Below are 12,531 nucleotides of genomic sequence, written 5' to 3' on the forward strand. Positions count from 1 at the left end.
CAAAAGACACTTTTATATCTTATATTTAATAAAATAAAAAGGAAAGTGCCCTGCATTTACCTCTAACTGTAATATAAAAACCAATAACTAGATTTAGCAGTTCATCATCAGAAATGTCCAAACTCTGTTGAAACACTAACCAGTAAAGTGTCGATGACTGTCATCTGTGTATCCAGAGCTTAGACACTCTTTAGTGGAGCAGACGGTCTCACCAGCGAAGCAGTAACAGTTGTGGCAGTCGGTCTTGAAAGACGTCCCATGGCCTGTCGGTAACACGTATCAACCAAAAAGACGTTACAAAGTTGCTGAACTGAATGTGCAAGATTCATCGCTCGGATTTCACAGTGTAACCATAACCAGGACTTCAGTTACATTAATAGTGTATCTGTAATACCCAGTGCTACCACTAACACCTGGAATAAGTCAACAGCACTCACCAACTCATCACTGTGCCCAGGACGTAGACTGAAGTGCATTACTCTAACCTTATGTTTGCATTATAACGCTTTCAACACCGAACTTTGTATAGGTTAATAACATTAACATGAATGACAATTAACGCTACTAATTAGTAGTAAGCAGAGGTGGAAAAGAGCTAATTACAAATACTTCATTACTGTACTTTAGCAGAATTTTGAGGTATGTGTACTTTACTTCAGTAGTTCTGATAACTTTGTACTTTTACTCCCTACATTTTTAGACTGTGAGATTTCCATCAGTAATGGGGGACATCTGAAAGCTGATGTGTACCAGAAACCCAAGCATACGGATCAGTATTTAAGGTTTGACTCTCATCGTCCACTGCAGCATAAACTGGGTGTCATCAGGACGCTACAACACAGAGCGAACACCATCCCCACAGACACAGAAGGGAGGCAGAAGAACATCACATCAAGAAGGCGCTGAGTAAATGTGGTTATCCCAGCTGGACTTTTGTCAAAGCTGGGAAGGCGCCTAAAGAAAGCTCCAGCCGATCCAGGAGAGAAGGACAACTACTGCCTAAGGTAAAACCTGTAGTGATCCCGTACATGTCAGGAGTATGACATGTGCCAAAGCCAGGGGTTAAAGTGGCCGTGTAGCTAGCCCTAGAGAAGGCAAGCATAAAATGACTGATGCTTTTTTAAGTAGCGGGTCATTTCAAATGCAGCCCTTCTATCAGCAAACACACAAACTGTTTGTGTTGTTTTCACAAGGAGAGAAAAGAATGAGGGCTGACTTCACTCAGAGATGAAGAAAGATAAGGTTAGCTTTAAAGGGCTGCTCAGTGGTATTTGATAAACTATAAATGCAAAGCTTGCATGTAAGTCCTTGTTTTTAAATGAGACAGATGCAGCCCCAGCCTCAGTCAGGCAGTGGGTGGATGTGGCAGGGGTGTGGTCTTTGGCTGTGCTGCAGTGGAGGGGTGGTGGAGTGGGGCAGTGCCAGGGACGCTGATGTCAGTGTGGAGGTAGTAAGGCTGATGAGCTCTCTTCCCTTTTTAGTGTCGCCAGGGATTAGAGACGAGAGAAGTGTGGGGTCAGCTGAAAAGCTGACCATGCCAGAGACGTTTGGTGCTGAACCAGTCTGTGTGTGTGCGCCTAAATGAAAGTGGCAAAACAGCCAATTAATGCCATGTCAGGTCTGAATCATTCAGATCGTGCAGTGCAGCAAAGAATGCTCAGACCTCTACATTGGAGAAACCAAACAGCTGCTCCATAAATGGATGGCAGAACATAGAAGAATCACCTCTGACAGGACAAGAGTCAGCTGTACATCTGCACTTAGAAGATAAAGGCGAGGATGCTAATTGTAAATGGTAAATGGCCTGTAATTGTATAGCGCTTTACTTTAGTCCCTAAGGACCCCAAAGCGCTTTACACTACATCCACTCATTCACACACACATTCACACACTGGTGATGGCAAGCTACATTGTAGCCACAGTTGCCCTGGGGTGCACTGACAGAGGCGAGGCTGCCGGCGCCACCGGGCATCTGACCACCACCAGTAGGCAACGGGTGAAGTGTCTTGCCCAAGGACACAATGTTCACATTTTGGACCAGATGGTTTAAAAGAGGAGAAAAAGAGGCCGTCTATGTTGTTGTAAGCCACCTCCTCTGTTGAACAACAGTCACTGAACAGAAGGGTGGGGAATGACACCAACTGTCAGCCACCTACGATGCATTGCATTAGCAATGCATCAAGACAATTACTGTTGGGCTTCTGAAAATTGGGAGGTATGTATTAGAAATGGCAGTAATTACTTTACTGGGGCGATCGTGGCTCAAGAGTTGGCAGTTCGTCTTGTAATTGAAAGGTTGCCGGTTCAAGCCCAGGCTCCAACAGTCTCGGTCGTTGTGTCCTTGGGCAAGATACTTCACCCGTTGCCTACTGGTGGTGGTCAGAGGGCCCAGTGTCCGGCAGCCTCACCTCTGTCAGTGCACCCCAGGGCAGCTGTGGCTACAATGTAGCTGCCATCACCAGTGTGTGTGAATGTGTGTGTGAATGGGTGAATGACTGAATGTGTAAAGCGCTTTGGGGTCCTTAGGGACTGAGTAAAGCGCTATACAAACACAGGCCATTTTACTTTACAGTTAATGCAATACTTTTGTTAAATCCCATGAATGAAAGGTGAAAGCCTGCACTTCAATCACATCTGGATTGTTTGATTTAAAATCTTCTTTCCTCATATACAGAAGCAAAATTACTAAAAGAATTACCTCATTGTCCAAATGCTTACAAACTAACTGTATGCTATAAGAATTGTATGTCTGTAAGAGTCCTACTCTTCCTCTGTCCTCCTACGATGCAGGGCTTGCTGGTGTCCATGCAGGGCATCTCCACACAGTTCTCCAGGCGCCCACTGGGACCACAGCTGCACACCTCGAAGCAAACCGTAGGATCAGTGCGGGTAGGCACTTGGATACGAGCATCCTGTTGCACCAAGAACTCAGAGGCTTCACCCATTTTGCAGCCTGAAGACATAAAAACAGACTTCAGCCTCTTGAATGTGAATAATGTGAAGCTGCAGAAACGGACTGTAGTTTGTCTTACCGGGCACACAGAGGTATGGCTGACAGTTTAGCTCATCGAGGCAGCCCTTCCTGTTCACCTGGCATATGTGGTTGCTGGGACAGGGGTTAGGATTGCATGGATGGATAACCTCCTCAACAGTGTTGGTGCCTAGGGAGCTGGGTGCTAAATGGTGTGTGGGAAAGGAAAATACCATTAATACTTTCTGTTTGTAACAAGGTGAACACGTGTTTTCAAAAGAAAAGTCTCATCAGGAGAAAACAGACCTAATGTAAATCTACTATGAATTCTAATATGTAGCATGTACAGAGAGAGATGGACGCTCCTCCCTGAGCCAGGTTCAGCTGTCTTTCCATTAAATGTTGTGAGCTTATTCATCAGATCACTCAGTAACTTCATAAACTGGATGCTCCAACATCCATGATTTGGGAGTAGGAGCCAAAAGACTGCACATTCTACTGTGCATGAGTATAATAAATGCTTATTTATTGCAACACGTGAATTTATTTACATTTGTACCGCATCATCAAAACTAACCTCTAGAAGGCAATTAAAGAAAAAGAAGCGACTCAATCATCTTGGATACTGGTAACATTCGGGGCACAGATGTGTGACTAACAGGCAGTTGTATCAGTCGTCTTTTAGGCATCATTTCTGTTAAGAATAACTGAACTACACCATTAGCTTGGCTAATGTTCCCAATGTGCAGCCAAATAATAATAATAATAATAATAATAATAATAATAATAATAATAATAATAATAATACTAATAATAATAATAACTCTTTCAGTTTCTTGTTTTCAGTGCATTACCTTGCCAACAGGAAACAGCGACACAGAAAATGTCAAACACTAGTGACTGTAATCACTGAAAGCCCCATTTTGAAACCACTGCTAACATACCACTGACCATTACAAGCAGCAACTTGTTTGCTAAAATGTTATTAAAAACAGCACTGTAGGATGTACTGTATCCACCAGCTTCTGAGCATCTGTGCTCTGCTGCCCTCTAGTGGCAAACTCAATTCATTTTTAAAATGTTTAAAATCTTTTGTCATTGAATCACAAGACTGCATCTGTATTTCATTAACAGCTGATCCATTCTGTTTCTCTATAATGCAAACAGACGCTGGAGTAACCTGACTCACTGAGGTATTTGTAGAGAGGGATGCAGTGTTCAGGGTCATCAATAGGCGACAGGAGCTCACAGATCCTCTCTGGTGTTTGTCCTTCGTGAAAACGTTTTGTATCTCCACACTGGGTCAGGATATCCACGCAATCTGATCTGAAGACAGGTAAAACAAATAGAACAGCTGGTATGTACATGGTAAGACAAGACAAAAATACTTTATTTGTTCCAGATTTTAAAATGATTTAGCTAATGTCAGTAAACACATTGTCAATAAACTAGAATATGTGTGAAGTTTGCATGTTCTCCCCGTGTTTGTGTGGGTTCCCTTTGGCTTTCTCCCACAGTCCAAACACATTCAGTTAGTGGGGTCAGGTTTAAACTGAATCTGAGTGAGTGTGAATGGTTTTATGTCTCTCTGTGTTAGCCTGCATTAGTCTGGCTACCTGTCCCCGCTTGTCGGGGATAGGCTGGGATAGGCTACAGCCCCCTGCGACCCTGGTAAGGATAAGTGGAAGAGAATGGATGGATGACAAAAAATATCCCAAGGTAACACTGAATCCGAATTCTAAATAAAATAAAATGAATACAAGTTTAAAGAAAAATACAAAGTAACAATACTGTGTAACATTTTTTTCTTGTCACATCAGCTGGTGGGCTCCAACTTGCACTGAGGTGTTTCACAGCCAAGCTGAAGTGGCAGATATCAGGTTTCGTGCCTTTAATACTGAAGCCATGGTTTTTGGCCAGAAGGGGGAGTCGTTCCCACTCTGGGGTAGGGATGAGTTGCTGCCCAAGAGAAGGACAGACGGACTGGTGTTATGTCTGCTGTGATGCAGAGTGTTAAAGTTAATCTATTAACAAAACAGGTAACAGCTGACGGAACGCCACGCACACAGCCGCCATCTTTGATCAGCACAGGTGCGATAGGGTGAGGGGTTAAGTCATTCAGGACTCGGAGTAGAGTCACCACTCCTGCAAACAGAAGGGGGCGCTTGAGGTGGTTCAGGCATCTGACTAGGATACCTCACTCTAAGGTGAGGTTTTCCAGGCATGTCCTGGGAAGAGGTCTCGGGGCGGAGCCAAGAGAGATTCTATCACTTGGGAATGCCTCAGTGCGATAAGCTGTCAGGTGCCAGGAAGATTCAGATGTTGACTTCTCTGCTGTAGCAGAGGTACTGGGCATCAGGGCAGCAGAGGTACTGGGCAAGCAGGAAAATGATGGATGAATTTAAGTCACTTGTGGTAACATATCAGGGTTTAATGTAGCACATGTGAGGTCCATACCATCAGACTCAGACATGTACATACAACACAGATCTAAGGTGTCTTGAGTGCCCGGCTGCTGTATTGTACACTGAAGCTATGATGCATTATACATCTACTGTCCATCTACTCTGTGTACAGAAAATCTCTTGAATTTCAAACTGTGTAATATGTAACTACTGTGTTACAGGCATGAATGCATACATTCAGACAGTTCTCTGACTGCTGTGGGCCATGAACAGTTTATAGCCATATTTGTACATTCAGTGAGACCATTAGAGCAAAATGATGGAGCTTTTCTGTCACTTAGTTGCAGTGGACTTCGCTGGGGGAGCACGCTCTGTGATTGGCTGTAAACTTTTGGAGCAGCTGTGGACAGCCATCATGGACAATCCTGATCACCATCTGGACTACTTACTGCAAAGGTCCCTCTTCGCTGCCAGATATAGTAACTCTTTCATGTCTCATGCACGATATCTATAATCTGCAGAGATCATCACTGATAAACCAGTGAGCAATCTTTACCAGGCACAGGACATCTTTCAGATTCTTCGTTCCATCTTAGTGCTGTATTTAGAAACTCTGCTTATGTACAGATGATGTTTACTGAAGGTGGAAATGGACAAAGTAACTTCACACTCACAAAGATGTGATGAACACATAAACAAATCAACATCCAAAGCATTGGGATTTTTAATGAATCCCAGTAAATAAATGTAAAAACATGGATGTTAATAATCACTGTTTGTGTGATAATGTTTGTTAGAAGTTACATTCAGACTGGCCCACCCATTAAGGAGGAGATAGGGTACATGCACTGTGATCATTATAGCAAGCTTATTATTATTATTATTATTGTTATTACATCATAAGGTAACTGCTATAGAAAAGGTTTTCACAAATATAGGACACTTCAAGCAGTTCACATTCATTGCTTATTGGTTTTATTATGACAGAGCTTTACATTTATTATAGATATAACAGGGAATGTAAAACAAAGGTCATGTGACTTACAGTACAAAGGTGAGAGGAGACCTACTTGCATATAACGCTCCCCCTGGACCTGCTGTGGCAGGGTTTGATCTGCAGGGAGCAGGCCACAGCCTTCCACATATGGGGCTGACACTTCCTAATGTCCAGCACAGGGATGTTCATGAAGGGCATCTTAATTGTACCATTAGACCACAGCTTGATGTCATTCATGGCACCCTGGTCTGACTGGATGTTACAGCTGCGAAACAGCTCCGTCGGCCTGTGGACAGACACAGAAACACAACAGGAAGTCAATAAGCCGTTCAGCGCTACATGTGTAGCAGCTCCTACAGAGGGAGCCAGAGATCCTCTGAGAAATGTCACACAGGTTTTCCCTTCTTGACCACATCAGGAATCGTCTGTGGTGTCTGATTGGTGGGTTTAGTCTCAAGTGAGTCAGCTAATTGGTGGTTTAAAATACCGACGGTTCCACAAGGAAGCTTCTGGGTGTGGTTCTATCACTCTGTGTGTGTGTGTGTGTGTGTGTGTGTGTGTGTGTGTGTGTGTGTGTGTGTGTGTGTGTGTGTGTGTGTGGATTCTGTAACCATAGTTGGTGCATTCATGGCCAACTTAGGTTTGACTTCCAAAACAAAACTAAATCTGGTAATGCACGGGGTCAGGCTAACAGGAGCTTGGTCCATGCAGGACTGCAGCAGTGCAGAGTCAGGCTTTTCCATCGTTTTCTGACAGAGTTCTTTGAGAGGAGTTTACTCTTATTGTGGCAAATATCAGTGGAAATTTGGACTGTGGTTTGCTGCATAAAAGTGTAAATCTCCACAGGTACTGATACAGCTCTGCTGTCGTGGACGGCCAGCATCTCCTGGGTGTTTCCCTATCAGCCTCTGGGGCTCAGGGAGGAGGGACATTATTGCAGTCTCACACACACACAGTAAAATAGTGTTTTTTCTGTGTTTGTGTACCTCCCTGTGTGTTTTTGGTGCTGTGTACAGAAGCAGCAGTTGAGCGTGTCCGTTTACTTCCCCCCATTCCTCTCCCTTTTTCTGTCTCCTGTTTCCTTTTCCTGTTTCTCTGCTTTCCTCTCTTATCTTTCATCAGTCTGGCCTTGACCCCGCCTTCTCCAGCATAACATCCACAAGACAATAATATGAATAAAAAAATAAAACAAAAACATAAACGAGAAAAAAAGCCTCCTAGTTTTCTACCACTGCGCCTACACTGGTTGAACTACCTGCCTGATATTTATACTTAATGCTGTGAGTAAAAGACAGTCTGCAAAGTGTTATAGTGCCTTTTGTAGTACTGTTATATTTTTAAATAAAAAAAGAGGTTCAGATACAGCCAGTTAAAATGTCTAGCTGCTCTGTGTCAGGTCCACGATGGAGCTTGGGGGTGTTGCACACTCACAATCACCCACAAAAAAAAACAATTATGGAGGGTGGGGGAAAGTATTGACAGGTGTCCTTATCCTGCATATGAAATAGGTAGCCAACTGACATGTCAGGCTGTGTCAGGCCTATCTGACCAACAAGGAGAGTGATGGAGCGCTGATGGCCTGGCCTCCACAGTCACCTGACCTAAACCCAGTGGAGATGGTTTGGGATGAGATGGAGCGCAGAGTGAAGACAAAGGACCAACAAGTGCTCAGCATCTCTGGGAACTCCTTCCAGACTGGTGGAAACCATTTCAGGTGACGACCTCATGAAGCTCATGGAGAGAATGCCAAACGTGTGCAAAGCAGGAATCAAAGCAAAGGGTATAAAACATGTTGTGAGTTATTTTACCCTTTTTTGTGTTTGTGTTCATTCATAGTTTTGATGCCTTCAGTCAGAATCTACAATGTAAACAGTCATGAAAATAGAGAAGAACCATTAAATGAGAAGGTGTGTCCAAACATTTGGTCGTGTATGTGCCTACAGACTGATCACATGTCTAACACACCATAACAGTTTTAAAGGATCTATGATGTCACTGATACCAGTGAAGAACAAAATCTTAACAGCTAATTATAGACCCATACACCTAAAATATGTTGATCGTAAAATACTGTCAAAAGATCTTAGCAGTGAGGTTGGAGAGGCTGGTAATTATTCATAAGATCAGGTAGGTTTCATTCAGAACAGGTCTGCAGCTGGTAACACGGGGACAAACTGGAACAGCTGCCACCGAGCTGCACCTTAGTTAGTTTTCATTTTTTTAATTGGAAATGAATAAAAAATGCATCGTACGTTTTAATTTAAATGAACTGATATTTTTAAAGTAACGTATATATTTAATTAATTAGTTCAAGTTTTAATGAATTCATGACACAATTATTTAATGATGAACTTGATTTATTTTGGCACTCATGGCCCTCCATAATACTATCGTGGGAGCTAGGACTTATTTCTGTGCTCACTTCAGCCCAGTTTGCAGTGAATAGCCTGCTGCCAACCTTACTACATCGTGATTCCTTAAATCTTCTCCCAGCTGCAGTAACACAATCGTGCACGACTTTCAGTCACAAAAATGACAATGCACCTTTCCGGTAAGTACTGCCAGCAGCAGAAACAAATGGTGTTGCACTGGTGCAGCTCTATGTCTCAGTGTTTCCACATTTAGTCTACTAACAATACAAAATATCCAGCTGTGGCTGCTTGGCTCCTCCATCCTTATTTTATGTTTGTGTTAGTCCAACATTTGGACAGCCATGCTTGGATAAAGTAAAACATCCAAAAGTTTGGATCACCAATAAAACCAATTAAATACCTTTTTTTGTATCAAAATCACTTGGAAATGACTTTTCATCATGTACTTCCTGTTTTTGAAATGCTCTGTGTGTAGGGATGGGTACCGGTATCATAAACGATAGTAACCAGACCGAAAAGCAGCGCACATTGGGGTGCTTTATTTTGGTGCTTTTTTTCCCTGAGATGTCATACACTTGGGATTTTAGCCAATCATTTTACCTTTCCAAGGATAGTAGGCGGGTCCAGGTACGTACGTTCTTTTAGAGCAGAGCTACAGATTAAAAATGCCCAAGGCGAAGCGATCAAAAGTCTGGCTGTACTTCACAGCAAAAGATGCAAACTCAGCAGCCTGCAACAAGTGCTTTAAGCTGATACTGTGATACTGTCAAAGGAGGTAACACCTCGAATCTGATGAAACACCTGGCGACGCATAGCGTTTTTTTTAAAAGCCGAGAAATGTGCCGTGTTTGATAGCTTGCTGCGAGACCTCACACCGTGCACATCTACTGGGGATGTGGTGCCTGTTATCGGACCCGGAGTTAGCAACATCCCCCAAAAACCCGAAGAGTAGAGTCCTGGCCCCTAGCCCTGTCAGTGTAGCAGAAATGATGACTGATGATGATGGCAGCAGCAGCCGTTCTCTGTAATTAACGTTGAGTAGGCTAACCACATTATTACATTAATGCATGTAAGGTGAACTAGCAAACACCGTCGTAGTTACATGCGGCTGTCTTCTTGTTTGATAGAGTGATACCATATATGCCCTGTAGCTGCAGAAAAGGCTCACATTGTTATCTTTTTACAAAAAAACAGCTAAACATGAGAGGTTTTTGGACAAAGTTTGTGTTTTCCATAGTTTAAGCACCGGTTCCAACCAAAGGAGGTGCGTTGTATCAACAGAAAAGGCTAACTTGGTCATCATTTTGCAGAAAAAACGAGACTGCTAAAAATAAAAACATAAGAGGTTTTTGGACAAAGTTTGTGTTCTCCATTCTTTAAGCACCGGCACCGTTTCAAAAGTACCGGTTTGGCACCGGTATCGGATAAAACCTAAACGATACCCATCCCTATCTGTGTGTGGCTGTGGGCTTCTCAACAGGAGACACTGTGTACATATAACACACACTATACTGCAAACACACACATACCAATCTGAGTGACATCCTGTTCTTAATCAAACTTAAGAAACAAATCAAGCTAAAAACATCATTTTTATCTTTTCATGTTATTTATTACATAATTATTCAGTCTAAATTAAAAGGGACCTTTAAGTCAGCAGCTATGTTTCTTGAATTCTCCCAGAGTGGCCCCATTTCACTTCATCCACCTTCCCATTCACACACCACTGTGTGTCCTGTCTATTCATACATTTTGTGGCTGCATTTCAGAACCCACTGGGTTTATTTATACACATTTTCTTTCATACAAGAACTCAGAAGCTCAAACTGTAGAGGAGGCTGGTCTATGTGGACCACACTCAGCAGTTTAACAGAGGTAAAGCTCTGCCTAAGGACATGCTCTCCCACACTACTGTGGAATAATCTCACTGACTTACACCACCGATGGTCGCTCTTTGCCTCAAGTTCAACACGGTCCACTCAGCTCCAGCCCGAATGTGACAATGACCCAGATAACATGACAGGACGTTTCTTTCTTGACCTTTAACTGCCAGTCACATTTATGGTAGCAGTTTATAAGTTGCTTAGTTAACCAATAATTAATAAACTCATTTATTTAGACAATATTCTCCGGTTATCTGAGTTTTAACATAACAGTGTAAGAACACGTGGCCAGGACATGACCTCCACCGTGCACCAAGGTGGTTCTGTTCTAGTTCTGGTAACTGGAGGGGAGTTTGTTTTGTGCTCTTATACAACTGATAAAACACATTATTTAACATCAGTTTATTGATTATCTATCTGTTTGATCCCTGACCGCCTCAGTCTGCACACCAACTATACTAGGGCATCATACTAACCCCAGGTTGTTCTCTGAGGCACTTAAGCATTGAAAAAAGTGCATGTATGGATGAGACATGTTGTTTCTACTCTAACTGAGCACCAAAGAGCTGTATAAGAACCAGTCCATGTACCAGTATTTCATGTAATACTGTGTCCCATCCCACAGATACACTTTTATACTACACTGTACCATATGAGGACATACAGATCACACAAGCTATGATCAACAAGTTCCAGAAGTGTGCTTTTGAATCAATGAACATTTTGTCTCTATTCATGATCAGCTTTTTCTAGCTGACTTGCTTTAAGTCAGTGTGTTGATGTTTATTTAGTCCATAGTGAAAACCTATTTCTGGTATTTCAGGTGGAGTCACAGGACGTTTGACTTACTTGTTAATCACACTTGAAAACACAGTGACTACAAAAAGGAACAACATATCAAAGTCAGAAAACAGCCAAGGAGGTCAGTTTTAATGTTGATGGTGTGCAAGCTTCAGATCTGGGGATCCACATGTTTATCTACAATGTCACACCTGCACAGACACAGGTCATTATGAGAATTGGTCAATGGGAACAGTACAAAATCAGACTGCATTAAAAGTTTAATAATGATACTAAGGCGAAGAGTACGAATTATTCACCTGTGCCTAAACATCATGTCAAATACGCTGAAAAATAAGATTTTATTTCCTCACTTTGATTTTGGCAAAAAATCATAGCTTGTGTTGGCACAGTACAAATTCAGGTTGCTGTGAGGAACCATATGTAGACAACATGTCACTGACATGCAGTGGCCATAACACAGCCATTTTAAAGTCAGTGAGCAGCACTAGCCTGACCTGTTATTGAAGTTGGTGCAGTAAGTGAGGTCCTTGCAGCCCAGCTGGCAGGGCTCTCTGACATCAGCCAGGCAGTTGATGAGCTCTGTTTCCACAGGGTTGTACTCACAGAGCTGGTCAAAGTCTTGCCATGTCTGGCTGCCCCAGTTAGAGCTGATCTCCAGACACATGTCCCTAGAGTGTAACACATATATAATCAACCTGTAGTTCACCTCTGCTCACTGTAAATGACACCCAAACACTGTCTTCCACTGATGTCGAGACCTACAGTGTCGTACCTGCAGAGTGAGGTGTTGGCTTTGGAGCAGCAGTGCAGCTTGGCACAGTCCATCTTGGCAGGAAGGTTATCCTCTGGAGTTATGGAAGGAGTCTGGACACTGCTCAGAAAGCACTGCCACATAGGCTCCTGAGGGAGGGGCTGGGAGCCGCACTCCTTGATCAAACCCTCCATAATCTCATGCTCTGTGCTCATAGTGCGAAGGATTTGTCGGCAAGCCATCTGGCAGTGGGTAGCTGCCCTGTCGCAGCAGTACAGACCTGCATGCATAACAGCGCAATGTGAGAAAATGTTAACAGACAACGTCACTACAACAGTCACGAAACAG

At 43.0% G+C, this 12,531-nt stretch overlaps 1 protein-coding gene across 1 annotated transcript in view; it reads right to left on the bottom strand.

Moving 5' to 3' along the window:
- Positions 1 to 12,531, bottom strand: part of reck (reversion-inducing-cysteine-rich protein with kazal motifs) — a 72,216-nt gene that overhangs the window by 19,112 nt on the left and 40,573 nt on the right. The window contains exons 9-15 of the mRNA XM_031748205.2: positions 12,205 to 12,463; positions 11,927 to 12,100; positions 6,447 to 6,659; positions 4,161 to 4,297; positions 3,033 to 3,176; positions 2,765 to 2,953; positions 141 to 263 (exon numbers count right to left, since the gene is read on the bottom strand). Of these exons, the coding sequence (XP_031604065.1) occupies positions 141 to 263; positions 2,765 to 2,953; positions 3,033 to 3,176; positions 4,161 to 4,297; positions 6,447 to 6,659; positions 11,927 to 12,100; positions 12,205 to 12,463 (1,239 nt within the window). The remainder of the gene's footprint in view (positions 1 to 140; positions 264 to 2,764; positions 2,954 to 3,032; positions 3,177 to 4,160; positions 4,298 to 6,446; positions 6,660 to 11,926; positions 12,101 to 12,204; positions 12,464 to 12,531) is intronic.

Source organism: Oreochromis aureus, linkage group 9 (assembly GCF_013358895.1).
Source record: "Oreochromis aureus strain Israel breed Guangdong linkage group 9, ZZ_aureus, whole genome shotgun sequence".
In the NCBI taxonomy this organism is placed as follows: domain Eukaryota; kingdom Metazoa; phylum Chordata; class Actinopteri; order Cichliformes; family Cichlidae; genus Oreochromis; species Oreochromis aureus.